This window comes from Rhinolophus sinicus, chromosome 7 (assembly GCF_057876585.1).
Source record: "Rhinolophus sinicus isolate RSI-liver-muscle chromosome 7, RSI-T2T, whole genome shotgun sequence".
NCBI classification, from domain to species: domain Eukaryota; kingdom Metazoa; phylum Chordata; class Mammalia; order Chiroptera; family Rhinolophidae; genus Rhinolophus; species Rhinolophus sinicus.
The window spans coordinates 36,840,107-36,860,126 of NC_142507.1; the positions used below are offsets into that span (position 1 = coordinate 36,840,107).

Genomic DNA, 20,020 nt, shown 5'->3' on the forward strand with positions numbered 1-20,020 from the left:
TGTATATATACCACAACTTCTTTATCCATTCATCTATCGAGGGACATTTTGGTTGTTTCCATGTCTTGGCCACCGTAAACAAAGCTGCAATGAACATTGGAGCACACGTGTCTTTATGTATAAATGTTTTCAGATTTTTTGGGTAGATACCCAGGAGAGGGATTGCTGGGTCATATGGTAATTCTATTCATAATTTTTTGAGGAACCTCCACACTGCCTTCCATAACTGCTGCACCAGTCTGCATTCCCACCAACAGTGTATGAGGGTTCCTTTTTCTCCACAGCCTCTCCAACACTTGTTACTATTTGTCGTGTTGATGATAGCCATTCTGACTGGGGTGAGGTGATATCTCATTGTGGTTTTTATTTGCATTTCTCTGATGACTAGTGATGTTGAGCATTTTTTCATGTGTCTATTTGCCATTCGTATGTCCTCTTTGGAGAATAGTCTCTTCAGGTCCTCTGCCCATTTTTCAATTGGGTTGTTTGTTTTTTTCTTGTTGAGTTGCATGAGTTCCTTGTATATTTTGGATATTAGCCCCTTATCGGAGGCAGTGTTTGCAAAAATCTTCTCCCATTCAGTTGGTTGCCTCTTTATTTTGTCGATGGTTTCTTCTGCTGTGCAGAAGCTTTTAAGTTTCATATAGTCCCATTCGTTTATTTTAGCTTTTACTTCCATTGCCTTTGGAGTCAAATTCATAAAATGCTCTTTGAACCCAAGGTCTATAAGTTTAGTACCTATGTTTTCTTCTATGCAGTTTATTGTGTCAGTCTTATGCTTAAGTCTTTGATCCATTTTGAATTGATTTTGGTACATGGTGACAAATAGAAGTCCAGTTTCATTCTTTTGCACATGGCTTTCCAATTCTGCCAGCACCATTTATTGAAGAAGCTGTCTTTCCTCCATTGTATGTTTTTAGCTTCTTTGTCAAAACTTATCTGTCCATATTTATGTGGTTTTATTTCTGGGTTCTCAATTCTATTCCATTGGTCTATGTGTCTGTTTTCCTGCCAATACCATGCTGTTTTGATTATTGTAACCCTGTAGTACAAGACAAAATCAGGAAGTGTGATACCTCCATTATTGTTCTTTTTTCTTAAGATTGCTTTGGCTATTCGGGGTCTTTTGTGGTTCCAAACAAATCTGATGATTTTTTGTTCAATTTCTTTAAAAAATGCCATTGGGATTTTGATGGGGATTGCATTAAATTTGTATATTGCTTTGGGTAATATGGCCATTTTAACTATGTTGATTCTTCCAATCCACGAGCACGGAATGTCTTTCCATTTCTTTGTGTCTTCTTCAATTTCTTTCAAAAATGTCTTGCAGTTTTCAGCATATAGGTCTTTCACATTCTTGGTTAAGTTTATTCCTAGGTATTTTATTCTTTTTGCTGCAATTACAAAAGGAATTTTTTTTTTTTTGCATTTCTTTTTCTGAGATTCCATTCTTAGTATATAGGAAAGCAATGGACTTTTGTACGTGGATTTTGTAGCCGGCAACTTTACTGTATTCGTTGACTGTTTCTAACAGCTTTTTGGTGGAGTCTTTAGGGTTTTCTATATATAGCATCATGTCATCTGCAAAGAGTGACAATTTAACTTCTTCATTCCCAATTTGGATGCCTTTTATTTCTTTCTCTTGCCTGATTGCTCTGGCAAGGACTTCCAACACTATGTTGAAAAGCAGAGGTGATAGGGGACAGCCCTGTCGTGTTCCTGAACGTAGAGCAAAGGGCTTCAATTTTTCACTGTTAATTATGAGATTAGCAGAGGGCTTGTCATATATGGCCTTTATTATGTTAAGGTATTTTCCTTCTATACCTGTTTTATTAAGTATTTTAATCATAAATGGATGTTGTATCTTGTCAGATGCTTTTTCTGCATCAATTGATATAATCATACGATTTTTGTCCTTTATTTGGTTTATGTGATGTATCACATTGATGGATTTGCATATGTTGAACCATCCTTGTGCCCCGGGGATGAACCCCACTTGGTCGTGATGAATAATCTTTTTAATGCATTGTTGTATTGGATTTGCTAGAATTTTGTTTAGGATTTTTGCATCTGTATTCATCAGAGATATTGGTCTGTAGTTTTCTTTTTTTGTGCTGTCCTTACCAGGTTTTGGTATCAGGGTAATAAAATGAGTTAGGGAATACTGTCTCTTCTTCAATTTTTTGGAAGAGTTTGAGCAGGATTGGTATTAGATCCTCTTTGAAGGTTTGGTAGAATTCACTAGTGAAGCCATCTGGACCCGGACTTTTGCTTGGGAAGGTTTTGGATGACTGATTCAATTTCGTTACTGGTGATCGGTCTGTTTAGGTTTTCCAGTTCTTCATGGTTCAACCTTGGAAGGCTATATGTTTCTAAGAACTTGTCCATTTCTTCTAGGTTATTGAATTTCGTGGCATATAGTCCTTCGTAGTATTCTTGGATGATCCTTTGTATTTCTGTGGTGTCCGTGATAACTTCCCCTTTTTCATTTCTCATTTTGTTATTAGTGTCTTCTCTCTTTTTATCTTAGTGAGTCTAGCCAAGGGTTTGTCAAGTTTGTTAATCTTTTCAAAGAACCAGCTCTTTGTCACATTAATTTTTTCTATTGTCTTTTTGTTCTCTATTTCATTTAGTTCTGCTCTGATTTTTGTTATTTCCTTTCTTCTGCTGACCTTGGGTTTCACTTGTTCTTTTTATAGTTCTTTAAGGTGTAATATGAGGTTATTTATTTGGGATTTTTCTTGATTCTTGAGATAGGCCTGTAATGATATAAATTTCCCTCTTAAAACTGCTTTCGCTCCATCCCCAAAATTTTGGTAGGATACATTTTCATTGTCATTTGTTTCTATGTATCTTTTGATCTCTCCTCTAATGTCTTCTTTGACCCAGTCATTCTTTAAAAATATGTTGTTTAATCTCCATGTGTTTGTGTTTTTTCCTGCTTTGTTGTTGCAGTTGATATCCAATTTCAAAGCCTTGTGATCAGAGAATATGCTTGGTATGATTTCAATCTTCTTAAATTTGCTTTGGCTGAGTTTATGTCCCAATATATGGTCTATCCTTGAGAATGTTCCATGTACACTAGAAAAGAATGTATAGTCTGATGTTTTAGGATGAAGTGCTCTATATATGTTAATTATGTCCATTTCATCTAATGTGTCATTCAGGGCTGCTATTTTGTTATTTATTTTCTGTTTGGATGATCTATCCATAGCTGTCAATGATGTATTTAAGTCCCCTAGTATAATTGTGTTTTGGTCAATTTCTCCCTTTAGTTCTGTTAGTAGTTGCTTGGTGTATTATGCCCCCTGATTGGGGGCATAAATATTGATGACTGTTACGTCTTGTTGTATAGTCCCCTTTACCATCATGAAATGTCCATCTTTGTCTCTTGTTACATTACTCACCCTGAAGGCTGTTTCATATGATATCATTATGGCTACACCTGATTTTCTCTGGATATCATTTGTTTGGAGTTTCACTTTCTTCCCTTTTACTTTGAGTCTATGCTTGTCCTTGTAGCTGAGATGTGTCTCTTGGAGACAGCATATGGTTGGGTTTAGTTTTTTGATCCAATCTGCTACTCTGTGCCTTTTTATTGGTGAGTTCAGTCCATTTACATTTAGGGTGATCATTGATATGTGAGGATTTCCTGTGATTTTATCTTTAGTTTTTTGGTTAGGCTGTGTCTCCATTGTTTCTTTGCCTTTTTGTTGTTTTCTATTATTTCTGTTTGGTGGTATTCTATGATGTTTCCCTCTGTTTCTTCTTTATTACAGTATATATTTCAGTTCTGGATTTTTTTTTGAGTGGTTACCCTTAAGTTTATGTAAAAGAAAGTTTGATATAAGTTATTAGAATTTTATGTACTTGTCAAATAATTGACCTTTGAAAATTGAATTGCTTGTCTTGATCAGTTATTAATAAACAACTCAAAATAAGGACTCCTGTGATACTTAAATTCTCCATCCAAAGGTCAAGAATGGCATGGAAATAGAATAAAAATGAAGCACAGAGTAGGGACCAGAAGCTCATGTACTTCCAACATTAATTTATTATTCTCTGAATAGTGTAGTCTCTATCAAGTGTCACATGTCAGATATACTAATTTGCAGGCCATTTTGTCCAGTAGGCCAGATATGTCTGGGATTAACAGGTTTCTTTCTTTCCTTTTCTTTTCTTTCCCTATATCCTTTCTACTTTAATCTGCCTTTTCACCAGACTTGTATGGACTTCTCAGAGGTTTAGACATGGTTAGAGATGTGTTCAGTTCACATCTCATTCTTCCCAGTCTTGCCACCTAAAAAGATTACCAAGTTCAATTTTGTACCCAGACTTACCACTATTACTGATGAGAAGAAGGTAAACCTCAATGTCTTTAAGGTTTATTACAGCCAGCCTTAAATATGTGTCAGGGTAAGCATTCATTTAATTTTAGTCTTAATATTGGGGCAAAATCACACTGACATTGGATTTCCTTAGAGCATTGGTTTTTGGGCTCCTTTCACAGAGCACTGAGGGTGTAGCGGTTACCCGGACTAGCATGACTGGCAGTTGGGGTGGGGGTGTTTGGACAATGTTCTAGGCCCCCAGCCCTTCCTCAGCTAAACCAGTTTTTTGTTTATTTTTAAGTCTGTTTTACCTGGAGATTCTTTATTTTAACAGAGGGCTCCAAGAAAATTTGAAGCCACTGTGTTGGAAGCTATTAGATATTTTTTAGTCAACAATCTAGTTCTTTTCCCTTCCTGCAAGAGAAGAGAGTATCAGGAAATGCCACAGGCAGGAGCAGGAAAGGGAGGGCCCAGTGGAGCAGGAGGACGGACAAGTCAGAGTTTGTGTTGTTGAAGTAAAAGAGTCAAGGTGTCCTGACTAATCTCTTCTTTTGACCTTGATTTGTTTCAGGTTTCAGCAACATTTGCTGCAAGCTTGGTGACCAGCCCTGCAATTGGAGCTTACCTTGGACGTGTGTATGGGGATAGCCTAGTGGTGGTCCTGGCCACAGCGATAGCCTTGCTGGATATTTGTTTTATCCTTGTTGCTGTGCCAGAGTCGCTGCCTGAGAAGATGCGGCCAGCGTCTTGGGGAGCACCCATTTCCTGGGAACAGGCCGACCCCTTTGCCGTACGCTTATACTTATCCTTTCTCTTTGGCAAAAAAGTAAATGCATGGTTCAGTGCAGCAGTGATATTTCATTGTATGTGTTACTTTGGGGAGAACGTCTTGATAGATTTTCAAAAAATATTGTGAAATATCTTTGAGAATAGTTTGGGAAGATGAAATAAACTGAAAAAAAAAGACAACTAGGTGTTTGTATGTACAGTATCAGAAGATATTTGCATAGTTCAGTGTTTTATTATAAAACTTTACATCCATCTTTTTCTTGTTCTAGTCCTTAAAAAAAGTGGGCCAGGATTCCATAGTGCTGCTGATCTGCATTACGGTGTTTCTCTCCTACCTGCCGGAGGCGGGCCAATATTCCAGCTTTTTTTTATATCTCAGACAGGTAAATCCTATTCTACTAAGGTGGACTTGTCTTGGCATTGTTTAGTGCCATAACAACACAAATATTTAATCTCAAGAAAGCTAGAATAGCAGAGAACTTTAAAAATGACTTCCATTTTGTAAATAACAGCTCCCTGGAATTAAGTTCCAATTTAGTGTGGCTTATGTTCCTTACACATCTCTATTAAGACTTTGGGCTTTGGCAGAAAGGTACAGTTTTCCTTGTCACAGTATGTGGTTTGAGTGTGTTCCTGTGTTGTTTATGGAGGTGATGGGATGCGTTCATCCATTCACCTGCTCCAGAAGTTTCTTTGTGATTTAGCATATATATTAGTAAAGCAGCTAGCCAAATGAGCGCATGAGTTTTTTCTCCTTGATACAAACCTTGGTAGGCAGAGATTGAATACCTGTAAAAAGCACAAAACGGTACAATATTTATTTGTAAAATGGATTCTTAGTGCTTGATAGCTGTCTCCAATTTAGTAAATCTAAACTAGGATTTAGATTTATTTAACTTAAATTAAGGAAGTATTATTTTTAGTGTGTTAACCCTTGGTATAATTTTGGTTCTCAGTGAAAGCTAGATTCTTCCTCTGAAGAATTCTTCGGTTATAAATGATTTTTTTCCCCCTGGTCCATTTAATGTTAATATACAAGTAGCTGCATTAGTATGGTATTTGCTGTGCTTATTTACTAATGTAACTTTTTCTGGAAACCGTCTAGATAATGAAATTTTCACCAGAAAGTGTTGCAGCATTTATAGCGGTCCTTGGCATTCTTTCCATTATTGCACAGGTGAGTTTCTTTTTACTTAGATTAATGTCATAGAGGGTTGACCCCGGCTGGCCATCCAAATGGGGCCTCAAGTGATGCTATCTTGGTGTGGATTCGCCAATGTCAGGATCTGTGGTTTATAGGCTCAGAAACTTAATTTTGTTAGGTAGCTAGTACTGATTAGATTCTTGGGACAGACAAATCAACATACGACATATACACCAGGAAGACAGTTTATTGATTTATACTAGGTTATATACCTGCATAAAGTCAGAAATTTTGTATTTGCTCTATTCTCTTACAACAAATACTTACTGAATACTTGCCATGTGTCAGGCACTGGGGATGTGCAGTGGAATGAGTTTATTACACTTTCATGGAATAAGACAGAACAATAATAATGTCAGCTTAAATGTAGCAGGTGTAAGGAGGATTATAAAGAAAAAGGGTTCAGGGGATGTAGAGAGTGACTGGGGGCAGGGTGTTATTTTCTGGGAGGATTGGAAAGGCCTTGCTGTAAAAGACAACATTTGAGCAGAGACTCAAAGGAATGAGAAACAAGCCATGGGATTATCTGGAGGAAGAAAATTCTAAGCAGCAGGAACAGAAATAAACTAAGGAGAGACTGTACCTGGCATGTGTAGGACAGCCTAGGGGCTGGTCTGGCTCAGGTGGAGTGAACGAGAGACTGTTAGGAATGAAGACCCAGACGTGGAGGGGACTAGACCCTGTGGGGCGTTGCAGGGCATCGTCAGACGGGACAGGAAGAACAGGAAGCTATGGAGGGTTCTGAGTCGAGGAGTCACACGGAAGTATCGATCTGCAAACAGATGGTAACCAGTGGTGGTTTGATGAAGAAGAATTTGGATTTTCTTAGGAGGTATTTCATCATGGTCTACAAACTATCTCTGTTCCACAAGAAATTCTTCTCTAGTGACCAGAATTTTTTTTCTCACTCAGGCTTTCTCCTTTCTGTGAATAAGCCCCGCCCATTCCTTAATTTTTGGCTTTGCTTCTTCTAGACTCTGCAGATGATTTAACACTTTTTCCCATCTTAGATCCAGTCTACTAGATCCCAGCTTTCTTTCACACTACGTTTAAGAAAATGGAAGTTAGAGTCTGTTTAATTGGACTCTTGGATGTTTGACCATCTCTTAGTAGGGCTCCTTCTGCAGATATCATCATTTATTAATTTTTGGTAGGTTTAGTGATAAACTTCAAGTTTAAATTGTATAATATACCTCCCTCATAGCCCCACACGTGCCATATAAATGGCATTGAATATTAGTACTATTTTAAATTTCAGTTTTATCCTGAAAAATGTTGATCTGGAAAACCATTGCATTTAAATATTCATTCCTGGCTATTTGAAATGTGCTCTTCAACTTTGGAGAAAAATATGTTGTTGCCTACATATTAAATAGCTTTTTAAGAAAACACCTTTCTGAAGCGTAACACAAAAGAAAATGTACAAGTACTAAGAGTAGAGCCTCATGTGTTAAGCCGACCTTGAATCCTGGGATAACGCCAACCTAGTCATGATATATTTTCTTTTTCATACATTGCTGAGGTTAGAGTTGCTAATATTTTGTTTCAGATTTAGTGAAGAGAACAGGGTAGCATTCACTGTCATGACAGTTGAGAGATGAATAGCTGTAAGGTCATAAGTTCCGTTTCATACCTAACTGATCATGGAAGCTGTAGACGACGACTCAGTTCAGGCAGTAATACTGTGGACTGCGCGAGTGATGAGCTGCAGGTGCTTTGGAGGAAACTCCCTCTGCTCAGCAGATGGCAGCTGGCACAAGGGGGACAGGATGGACACCAGCCCCTAAGAGCTCAGAATCTGGAAGGGCAGACGTGACTGCAGGGAGTGGCCATGGTGGGGTTTGTATTGGAGAGCACTGTGGCCCAGGGGCTTGTGAGTTGTGGGCAGGAAGGAGCCACAACCCAGCCAGGGTTGAAGGCACAGCAGATGTCGCTATAGAAACACGGTCCACAAGGAATATGGACCCATTTCACTTTTGGGGCCTATACAGAAACATAGGTTTTGAGATGAAAAATTATATTTTAAAATGAGAAACTAGTTCAAAAACAGGTGAATAGGAGTATGTATTCTCAATGTAAATATTGATAAATGCATTTTTGTGTCATTATGTGAACTAAAATAAATATTAAGAATATATAGAGCACAAAAGGTAGAAGATTATCTTGTACTCTCATGGATGTGAAGGTTACAGTTGAGAATGACTTGCCCCGCTGACTGCTCAGGGGAAGATCAGCTACTTGTGGCTGCCATTCGTGTCTGTTCATTTGATTGCCTGTCCTTGGGCCTTTGTCCCTGTGTCCTTTCTGCCTCCCTTCTCTGTCCTACTTTCCCGTGGGAGCCAAGTGGTTGACCCTTGTGAGGCCTGTACTCTCTGGTTTGCCATAGGTCCCTTCACTTCCTTGGCACCAGTAGGCATGGATTCATAACACTTGCACTAAATAAATGTTTATGTAAGTCCGTGGGTATATAATAGGTTACATTTCTCTTCCTCAATGCTCTCATGTAGTCCTCCAAATGCTGATGATTCTCAGATGCACGCCAGCCACTTCCTGAGCTCCTGTCTAACACATCTGCTGGCATCTCAAACTTGCCATGGCCGAACCTGAAATCTGGCTTGCTTCCTCCAAGGGCCGCTCATCTCCTTCGGTGGTGTCAGTAGCTTCTCAGTTGTTGGGGCCAGAAAACTAGGTGTCAGTCTTGATTCGTTTCTTTCCGCTTACCCCACATCCAGTCCCTCACATCATATGTGTCACCTTTGTGTCCAGAATAACATTCTGCTTCGCAGCCTTTCTCACCATCTCCATTTCTAGGAACCCAGTCTGGGCGTGGCAGTAGCCTCCATCTCATTCCATAGCTGTCTCCCTACCGCTCATTTGCCACTCAGCAGCATAATTTTTGTAAAGTGGAAATTTAGTCAGAGTTCTGTATAAAATTCACTTTCTGTTGCTACCAGAATAAAATCTAGACTCGACATGACCTCATTTTCCTCCATTCTCCATGTTGTTCATACCCTTCAGTCCAGGACCTTTGCACTCGCGGTCACCCCCAGCATGCTCTCTTCTCCTAGACATTCACATTGACTCCCTCCTCCTCTCCCGCTTTCAGCTGTCACCTCAGATGTAGCCTCAGAAAGGCCTTCCCTGCCCATCCAGGTTCAAGCAGCACCTCTGTCACACTTACTTTCTTCATAGCAGATACAACCTGGAATTATCTTGTTCAATGTCTGTCTTTTTTCCACTGTGAGGTCATCTATTGTTGCTGATCAGAACTGTAACCTATTCACTGACCCTTAGGTCACTGCCCACAGACCTAGAATAGCAGTTGGGCATGACTGACCAAAGCTGATGTCAGTTAACCATTAATTAGCTGTGTCGTGCTTATTTTCAATTAATTCATGTCATTTAACCTTTGGGACTTCGTTCTCTCATGTTCAGAATGAGTTATATTAAAATTAAGGGACCTTAATTTTTTTCCTGTCTTGTACACTATATACTAAGTAATTTGTTCTGTTATTATTGAGAATATTGACAATTTAAAATTACACATGCTTCCCACACTTATACTAGGTGCTGGCGATAAAAGATGAGAAAAAATTCCCTATCCTCAGGGGGGAAATCAGTATCTCCAGTTAAGAGTGTCACATATACAGGTTTTTCTTTGCTAGCTGCTTACTCGAGGTGAGCTCCCTTTTGTGGCTGCGGTTGAAGAATGTAATCCAACAAAGTTCCACACCTTTGCTCACTTGATTTAAGGGAAAATCTCAGAAGAAAGTTATGATTCCTGTTTGTTAAAGAATGCTTCAAAGAATCATTTGCATTCTACTGGCTTATTTGTGATTAAATCAGATTAAACTCTTAAATGATTGTTTCAGTTTAAAGAAGTTATACTTTGATGATTGTGAATTTAGAGTGTCAGCTAGTCATCAAATAGTGATTTCCTGAATTATTTTCACTTCTTCCTCAGTAGACTTAGTAGCTATCTTATGGTATATTTAATACTTTAATTAGAATAGCAAAATGTATTTTCCAGTGTCCCCAAATCATTGCCGAATTTCTCTTAGCTTTGAGAGGAGGAGCAGGAAAGCCCATCAACTTGTACTGTTGTTCATTAAATACTATGTGCCAGTCAGTGCTAAGCACTTGATGTACACACCGCCCAAGTTCACAGGACAGTTTTGAAGTAGGTACTATTATGGCCATTTTCTACGGGAACAAACTTGGTCTTAGAGTGAAGTGACTTGACCAGGCCACAATTTAGAGCTAAGAATCACCATGATCCAGACTGTTTTCCAAAGGCTGTTCTTAGTTATTACACTATACTTTCCCAAATCATACTTGTTAAACTGACTTACTGTTCATAAAGCATCATGTCAGAAATAGGTTAATTTAAGTGAAGGATATATGAATCTTTATACTATTTAAGTTTTAGTTGGGGGAGTAAGCATTTCAGAGTAACTTGGACCTATAAAAACTTTTATAGAACTGGGATCTCCAAATACTTAGTTAGAACCCTTTAGTCTTAGTGTTTTAACTTATGATATAAGTGGTGCTCAGTAGAAATACACTGAACAGAAAGTTCACCTTTCTATTTGAGTTTTCTAACTTTTTCCCAGAATCTGGTTGTGAGCAGAGGGACCTTTCATCTGCTTGTGTGACCTGGATATATTCAGGGTAATTGTTGCTGAAAAACCAAAATGTAGAAAAGTGTAATAGTTCTTTTATTATAGGTTGAAAGAAGTCACCAAATATTTTTTCTTTTTAGTTTTAAAAAGTTTATTGTATTCTGACAAACCATTTTGGTTTTTCTTTTTTCCCAGACCATTGTCTTGAGTTTACTTATGAGGTCAATTGGAAACAAGAACACCATTTTATTGGGTCTGGGATTTCAAATATTACAGCTCGCATGGTATGGTTTCGGTTCAGAACCTTGGTAGGTATAATTATTTTAATGTTTTCAAAAATTTTTGCCTCTTGTATTTTTTTTTTTTTTCACTTTAAGCTATAATTGACATTTTTGTATTTATTTGCTTTTCAACTAAGGCTTTAAACTTCAGTCTCTCTTACTATGCCTTTTTCCTCTCAAAATGTATATAATACAAATCTCTTGCTTGTGTATTTGTATATTCTGGAATGGTTTGAGGACAGAAAGGTAACATTTTATAGCTAAGTGACAGGTTGGGTTTTTGAATGAGAATATTGAGCCTTTGAATCTCTAATGAGCATTTAATATCTAGATCAATTTGTCATTAGGGAAAAAGAACATAATCCCATAGTAAAAAGACCCTGAAAGTTAGTGTTATTTACCTCGTTTTTCTGGTTAGAAAGAAAAAAATTGCGTAATGCCAGAGTGCTTATTATTGACAGCAAACCAGAAGCACGTGAGAAAGTCCAGTTGTTTTGGTCCTGGTTTTATGCTGAGAAAACTGCTTTCCTGCAGGGGGTGATGGGAATAGGGACGCTGATGTCAGTCCACAGTCCGCCTTTGTCCTCAGCTGTTACAGGACTGAACTCTAGTTTGCACTAATGTTTCATGCAGCTGAACACATCGCCTTTGTTTGGACTTGGGCATGTTTAATGGACGTTTGCTTTTCTTTTTTTTCCCCTTCCGCCTCATGCCCCACCACTCCGATTCAAGCCGTTGTTTCTCATAATACCTGGCCCATGCTGATATTATGAGCCTTGCCTGTCCCCCAACCCCCCGCCCCGCTGAGGCAGTCGATCACCAGTTGTAGGTTGCCAGTTGTAGGTCAGCAGCTCTCACAGTCTGCTGGCTACTCACGCCATCTGCCAGCCACCGGCCACTCATGGCGGCACATGGTAGCCAGTGGCAGCACTCAGCAGCTCAAGCCAACCTCCCACTAGTCACGGCAGCACGGCAGCCCAGCTCCAGAGAGAGCTGTTGTTCACAGTCTTAGCTGTAGAGGGCGCAGCTCACTGGCCCATGTGGGAATCGAACTGGCGATCTCGGCATTAAGAGCATGGCACCTGATCCACCAGGCCGGCCCATGTTTGCTTTTCTAGTCTAACTTTTACAAGATGCTGAGTTTATCTAAAACATTTAAATATCAAAGTAGGAACATCCAAAGATTTAAATCAGTTATATCTTCTCACTGAACCACAAATCTTGCTGTAGAGTTACTGGCTTCACGTTTGGGAACATTAAATGATGTTTATAATACAAATAAAGTATTATTATGCATTATTCCCCACATACCTCCACCACTCCCCCCGACATAATACCCAAGTCCTTTTATAGTTTGTAACATGGTACACCAATTTCATATTAAAACCCCATACCGCCCCTGTGAATAAGTGGCTTTTTCTAGAAGGGTAAAGAGTTAGACTTTTGAGTGATTGTAAGGGAGAGGAGGAGGAGGAAGGGAGGGAAAGGACCTACTTACCTTTCTGAGATCCAGTAGGAAAATGTAGGCATACTGTTACTATGCAGTCTTGTCCCTACCCAGGCACAGTGGAGGACATGAGTGAGTTATTTTGTTGGCTTCGGTTACAGGATGATGTGGGCCGCGGGGGCCGTGGCAGCCATGTCCAGCATTACCTTCCCAGCTGTCAGCGCACTCGTCTCACGAACTGCTGATGCAGACCAACAAGGTGAGTTGATAGGAATCAGTGATAACTATTTAGAAGCCAGGATCTTCTCACCCTGTGTTCTCTTCTTAGGTGGATACACTTTATAGCCTTGTTTCTCACTTTGAGTGTGTGACTACCTTGTAGTCACTAACCACTTATTTATTTGCTATGATGTGCTAGGCACCTACTGATACATTCATAACCTTTTATTAAATCTTCTGGGTTCAGCTATCTAAAGACATGGCAAACATTTTTATTGTCTTGTGCTTTGTCGTGGGAATTTTCTTGAAATGCTGATAATTCTTTAAAAGGGTATCTAGTCATAAGGAAAAAAGGTATTACAAGAGTGACAGTGACCACTTGATTGATAAATGAGGAAGGGAAGCAAGTTGCATTTTAAATTTGAGAGAAGACTCCCAGAGATAAATATCAACCTATAAAAAGTATATATTTGACTAAATGAGGACTTACATAGCTGCTTGGGGACAGTTTTTAAAAGTTGTGCTTGTGAACTCATGCCTGATTTTTAGCCAGGGAATTTATAAAGGGAAGTAAAGTGCTTTTGTCCACTTGTTTCTACGTTAGACCTCTGTACGGATGTACCTGAGCTCACATTTGCATCAGATGGGTTACTACACTTTGTAGAGCTGATGGCCTCTAAGGAATTTTTAATGCCATTTGCAGTAAATTGCTAGTGTCTGATAAAAGCTTTGGTTTTAGGTGATGCGCACTGGTTCTAGGGTAGGAAAAATCAGTGGTGTACTAATGGTCATTTATTTCAATAATTTAGGTGTCGTTCAAGGAATGATAACAGGAATTCGAGGACTGTGCAATGGTCTGGGACCAGCGCTCTATGGATTCATTTTCTATATATTTCACGTGGAACTCAAAGAACTGCCAATGACAGGAACAGACTTAGGAACAAACACAAGCCCACAGCACCACTCTGAACAGGTGATTTTTCATTCACGTCATAAAAATATAGTTCATGTGGCTGGATTAAAAAACGATATATGGTTTTTGGTCATGAAAACTATCATCTAACATTTTTATTTTAGATTGACTGAAACACTTAAAACACAAAGACGAAGGGACTGTGTTCTGTATACACCTTTGTGAAATTGGCTGTGCGTACCTTTTTTTCCCTCAAGAATTAAAAATAATTTAAATACTCTAGTTTGTCACATTACACTAGTGGCATAGGTTAACAACCAGTTGTCTGTCCTACTTGTCTCTCTTCTGAGACGCTGTGACGCCCGAGTCTCCTGGCAGGTCCTGGCAAGCTGCTGCTGAGCACCTCTATTCACTGCTTTGCCAAACGCACTTCCTCATGACAACGTTAAACATTAACGGCAAACATCATTTTAGCCAATACAGACTGCTCATCAGTTTCCTTGCTTAGTTAGCAGAATTCTGCACTAATCTTCCAACTAGCTAAGACGAGTTTTACATACAAATGTTTGTGGGCTCCACACAGGTAAAACTGGTAGTGCAAGTTTTTGCTAAGAATGAATGTAATTTTGGGCTAAAACAAAGGTCTGTTTGATACTTCCTTTGGTCACACATTGTGTTTTCCACACTTTCAATTACTAGAGCATAATTAACTTTTTAAAACAAAACAATGGTCATTGATTCTGCTACTGTAATGTTCTATGCTATTTGATTTTACTTTTGAGATCTTCCTTTTCTGTTTTCCTCTTGAACTAACAAATTAAGTGAAGGCTCATAGAATGTGTTCCAATTTTATGCTGCAAGTGACAATATATTTTTGCATAGGCTGTTTTTAAAAAAAATCTTTTGGCTGTTTCTTGGGTCAGTTGTTATCCCCAGAATTTTATATTAAGACTGTGATAGTATCCCTTTCTCCTGAAAGGGAATGCTTTTGTAACTAATGATGAAAGAGTTGCCAATGGCTTGTAATTCATAGCAATCAGTTATTACTAAAAGATACTTCTTATGAGCAAAGATGCTTGTGTAAAAATCATACTGTGTTTTTCTCCCCTAGAATTCCATCATCCCTGGCCCCCCCTTTCTCTTTGGAGCCTGTTCAGTACTGCTGGCTCTGCTTGTTGCCTTGTTTATTCCGGAACATACCAATTTAAGCTTACGGTCCAGCAGCTGGAGAAAGCACTGTGGCGGTCACAGCCATCCTCATAGTACACAAGCACCAGGAGAGGCCAAAGAACCTTTGCTCCAGGACACAAATGTGTGACGCCCGAAATCAGGAAGACTTTTCTATCAGCACCCAGGTCTTAGTTTCACCTGTAGTTGTGGATGTACATTCCATTTCCATCTACAATGTACTTTTAAGATTGTCTTAAGAAATGTATCTGCATGAACTCCGTGGGAACTAAATGGGAACTAAAGAAGAACCGGACAGTTTTCCAAAGATGTTACAGTTTCTTTTGAAAAGAAACCTTTTGTTTATTAGCACCAATTTCTTGCCACTAAGCTGTTTGTTTTATTACACATCCTTTAATTAAAAACTATATATGTAACTTCTTAGATACTAGCAATGTCTCTGCTACCATTTCCTTCAGGTGTTGAGCTTTAACTCTATTTATGCTGACTCGCAGTGAGACAGAATAGATAGTACGGTTGTAGACCTGTTCGTTTTAACATTGTAAAACCTTGAGTCAGATTTTATTGTAAAAACTTGGGTCAAATAATAATTCAAAGCCTTAATGCAGATGCACTAAAGGAAAGAAATGGTAAATGAATTGTTTGAATTAAAAAAACACTTAAGAAAATTGTACTAAATCTGAATCATGTTTCAAGCCTATTTGTAGTAATTTTATTTTAAACATTAGTCACTACTGTTTTTAAATAAGAAAATAGCAGCCATGCAGATTTTAAGTTGGGGTGTTTAGAGCCTGTAAATCTACATGTTGGCTCGAATTTGTTCCCCAGTTACTTACACCACTATTCTTTTAATGTTTGCATAATCATAAGAACCTCAACACTTGAATACATAATCTAAAAATTAAATAGTAAAGCTGGTAGCCTTGAAAATGTCAATGTGATATCTATATGTAGATAAATATATATAGTGGCCTTTCAGGACTGTCACAGTAACACTTTATTTACAGAGCTAATGTTTGTCCTAAATTTTCAGGACCCTAGAAGAGAGCTTTATACAATTACTGATGTGAATTTCTCTAAAGTGTATATTTTTGTGTCCAGTTATATTATTTAAAAAAGTGTTACTTTGTAAAAATTGTACATAAAGTATTGTATAGTTTCCACTGTTTTCATCTTGTGTGTGGTTATTGCTTAATGCTTTTTAAACTTGGAACATTCACTATGGTTAAATAAGGTCTTAAAAGAAATGTAAATATTGTTAATAAAATTAAATATTTTAATGATTTTTTTTTTTTAAAGAAAGTCTTGATCTGTGAGTCCCTGTAGAGCCTGTTTTGGCTTTGTTAACATAATCATTTTTACAGTAACAAATCAAAGCTTTATACCTCCTCTTTGAATCCATTTCTTTTCCTTCATTATAAAATACTCGTGTAGGAAGAAAAATGAAAACTTAGTCTATAAATTAATGAATTTTCTAAGCAGATATGTTGTAAATCAATCCTATTTGTTTTTATATACTTTTTGCATATCATACTCCCCAAATAATATTTATTAACCAAGCTCACAGTTTACAGAAATACATTAAATGCAACATTTTGATTAACACATGTATAATTTACACTGCAAAACAATTTCAAATAAAACTTTAAGAGGTAGAGCAAAGAATTAGCACACTCAAAAGTATATATATATATATATATATATATATATATATATATATATATATATATATATATATATATATATACATCTAACACAAAGAAAAGTCTTTAGCAAGTTAACATCGAAGTGGTCTCTATCCAAATTTTTGGAACTTCTAATTTTCCATGTGTGGATACGGAAGAGAATATCTAAGTTTAAAAAAAAGAAAAAAGAGCAACCTATATGTCATGTATCCCATCCAAACCCTGTCCATAAAGTTTTTTATATATACACACACTCTGGCCAGGGGAGGGGTAGTGCCAAAAAAATGTATACAAGTGGACATGTTGGTCAATGTTGCTCAAGCAGTAGTTCGCTATAATCAGAAGTGTCTGGATGCTGATGGTAACCACTTTGAGCACTTCTTGTAATTGCAGAAGTCAAATGTGACTTGTGTTCATCTTTTGTTATTGGTATATATTATCACAATTTTAATACAGTTTTTCCCTTTCTTAAAATGTGTATACATTTTTGTTTTTTGGGCACCGTGTGTGTGTGTGTGTGTGTGTGTGTGTGTGTCTATATATGACATAGTATTTACAAGAACAAATTACATTGCCAGCAGGCTTCTTTCAGATTATTTGTGCTTTCAAATTACTGTAACCAAGTATTCTTACTAATGTAGTTCATCTAAATGAGGAAAGACCTGTACATAACTAATAATAGTTACTAAATTTTTTTAGATTAGTTCCCTTTTTTAAGACAGCTTGCCATTGCCAGCACAGTTTCAAGTATAAGACTCTATATCATAGCTTCATTAAAAAATTAGCAAAGATTCTTTGTCTTACCATGGAATTGCTGGTATGTCAATATCTTCAAATGTCTCATCTGTATAATACGGTCCTTGAAAATAATTTTTAAAAGGTCACGTGAGCATTAACCTTTGCAAGTAAAAATTGACGTAGACGTTTCTTAAGAGAATGCTACTCTATTGGATGGTTGTCAACAGGAAAAAAATGGAGCCCTAGGATTCTGGGTGAATTTTAAAAACCACCTAATTTTTTCCAAGGAACAATTCTTACTTGAAACTTACATGGAATAGAAGCAAGTTTTAATTTCTAAGTTACTCATTTTTCCTACTTTATTAAGCAAACATTAAACCCATTTAGAAACAAAAAAAATACAATGAATATTCATGATGCTCTTATAGTCAAGATTTTGTACAGTACTAATTTTTAAAACAAAATTCCAGTAATACAAATTTAACAGCATAAAAAAACTAATAAAACTCCAAATGAAAGAGAAAAACTGGATGGGTATAGACTTCCAGGAAGCAATAAAATCCTGTAAACTTGCAGCTCAAATGACTAAAGCAATTTATACCTAATCTGGTCATGAAAATACCTACAAGTTATTTTTAAAATGAATTTATCAAAATTACTAATAGACTTATTCAACAGATAAAGGTTTCAAGGAAAATGACTTGCTATGAAGGATTTAATTGATTAAAGGTAATTTTAGGACTTTTCCCTTTTCTGTACTTATCATTGATAACATAGATATCTTAGGAGATAATCATCTTCCCTCATAATTCTTAGGTGGCAAATTTAAAACTTATTTTACCAATGAAAATGATAAAATGAATTATTAGCATTCTTTGGTTTCCCATTATGTCTGAACAACTTTTAATTAACACAGATATTCAATATGATTAGAATGTCCCTTATAAAGATCAATTCTTTCCTTAGAATTTGTAAGAACTTCTAAGCAGTTTAATAAAGTTCATACTATTATTCTATAAAACACCATGTTCACAAACTGAAGAGTGTCATTTACTCTGAATCTTCACCAGTTCTCAAGTACAAATTTGCTCCTCTAAACTGTCTGCCATAAATGACAGCAGTACTTAAAAGACCCAAACAATCTCATATAGTTGCTCAAGTAAAATTTGAAACTTGCTTGTTAAGGATTTGATCTGTTAATGCTATTTATATATTTTTAAACCACCTGAATTTCTAAAGTTTCAATTAGAAGTAAAAGATGACACTAGGATTAACTATTTGGTAACTGTCCAGGGAAATATGCTGAAGATGCAGAAGGGAGCAGTGTTGGTTTTGAGGATGTCTGTAATGCTGCTAACGTGCCGTCTTTTTGATGGTCTGCAAATGAAGACAAAAAAAGATTATATTCACTCCAGTCTTTATACATACATTTATTTAAACCGCAGAGAACAATCTATTTCAGAAATGTTTTCTCACCTGGATTATTGAAGAGATTTTGGCTGAGTCCACGTAAAGGAATGCTGTCTTCCCTTTTCTTCAGATATTTGGATTCCAGCCCTAAATTTTCACCACTCAAAAAGAAAATAGTAATTATTTACTTTTTTTAAAACAAAGTCTTATTTTCTCTTTAGTAGTTAATTTTGAATGTTTATCTAATCGATATATATGCAATAAGGTAAGTTATATTTACAGTTTTGCCCCCCGAAAAAATCACATTCTTCTCTGCTTCCTTAAGCAAATCATTTACCTACACATAAGTCAAAGTACCCTTCTTCCCAGTAAAAAGTAAATTATATTAAGTAAAACTAAAAATTCTAAGAGCTAGTATAAGGCATGTGGGAGAAATGAACATTCTATGAGTACTATAAAATTTTAAACAGCGCACAACTGATGCCTGATGGAAGAAAAATATATGTATACCTGCCTTGAGAATATTAATATTGTTTATTATTTCCTATCTCATCCTATACTTAAAATGAATGATTTCTTTTTTCTTTGACCAATAGCTCTCTGAAATTTTGGAGTGCTTCAAAGTTGTCTTTATTAAATATTAATACACACTATCAATAGGAATCCTGGTAGATGAATACAAATATGAAATTTCAAAAAAAAAATGTCTGTAGTTGTGTTTTTCCCTTTTCTATACCATATTCCTTCTTTCCAAATCTCTCCAGTGTTAACAATTTCTATTAGTATGCTTGTAATAAATTAAAAGCTCTTGAAAAACAATAACATTATAACCTTAAAATTAAATGATGGTCTTTTTCCCAATTTTCAGAAAAGAATTAGGTAGACTAGATATTTTTTTACATTTTAATGTTTTTTTTTCTTTAACCTTTGAAGCCCACTGCCACTTTTTACCAGCTGACAACAAATAAAAGAACAAACCAGTTTTAAACAGAAATTCAGAAAAGAGCTGAACATTCCTAATTTTATGGACACATTTGATTTTATACTATAAATACGACCATATTTTCTGCAAGTAAAATTGCTTTTGTTGTGTATGATGTAATTAAATATAGAAATATTGGGGTGGCTGGTTCAGTTGGTTAGAGCGTGATGCTCATAACACCAAGGTTGCCAGTTCGATCCCCACATGGGCC

General features: G+C 36.8%; 2 protein-coding genes across 2 annotated transcripts in view; one reads left to right on the forward strand and one right to left on the reverse strand.

The window, feature by feature from the left end:
• The window catches only part of SLC71A1 (solute carrier family 71 member 1), a 42,283-nt gene extending 26,128 nt beyond the window's left edge, over positions 1-16,155 (forward strand). The window contains exons 6-12 of the mRNA XM_074319053.2: positions 4,903-5,121; positions 5,390-5,503; positions 6,226-6,297; positions 11,142-11,254; positions 12,836-12,933; positions 13,703-13,866; positions 14,918-16,155. Coding sequence (XP_074175154.1) covers positions 4,903-5,121; positions 5,390-5,503; positions 6,226-6,297; positions 11,142-11,254; positions 12,836-12,933; positions 13,703-13,866; positions 14,918-15,124 — 987 coding nt within the window. The 3' untranslated portion in view covers positions 15,125-16,155. The remainder of the gene's footprint in view (positions 1-4,902; positions 5,122-5,389; positions 5,504-6,225; positions 6,298-11,141; positions 11,255-12,835; positions 12,934-13,702; positions 13,867-14,917) is intronic.
• Positions 16,156-16,445: 290 nt separating this feature from the next.
• SASS6 (SAS-6 centriolar assembly protein) overlaps positions 16,446-20,020 on the reverse strand; it is a 38,367-nt gene continuing 34,792 nt past the window's right edge. Inside the window, exons 16-17 of the mRNA XM_019747014.3 lie at positions 18,894-18,988; positions 16,446-18,794 (exon numbers count right to left, since the gene is read on the reverse strand). Coding sequence (XP_019602573.3) covers positions 18,688-18,794; positions 18,894-18,988 — 202 coding nt within the window. The 3' untranslated portion in view covers positions 16,446-18,687. The remainder of the gene's footprint in view (positions 18,795-18,893; positions 18,989-20,020) is intronic.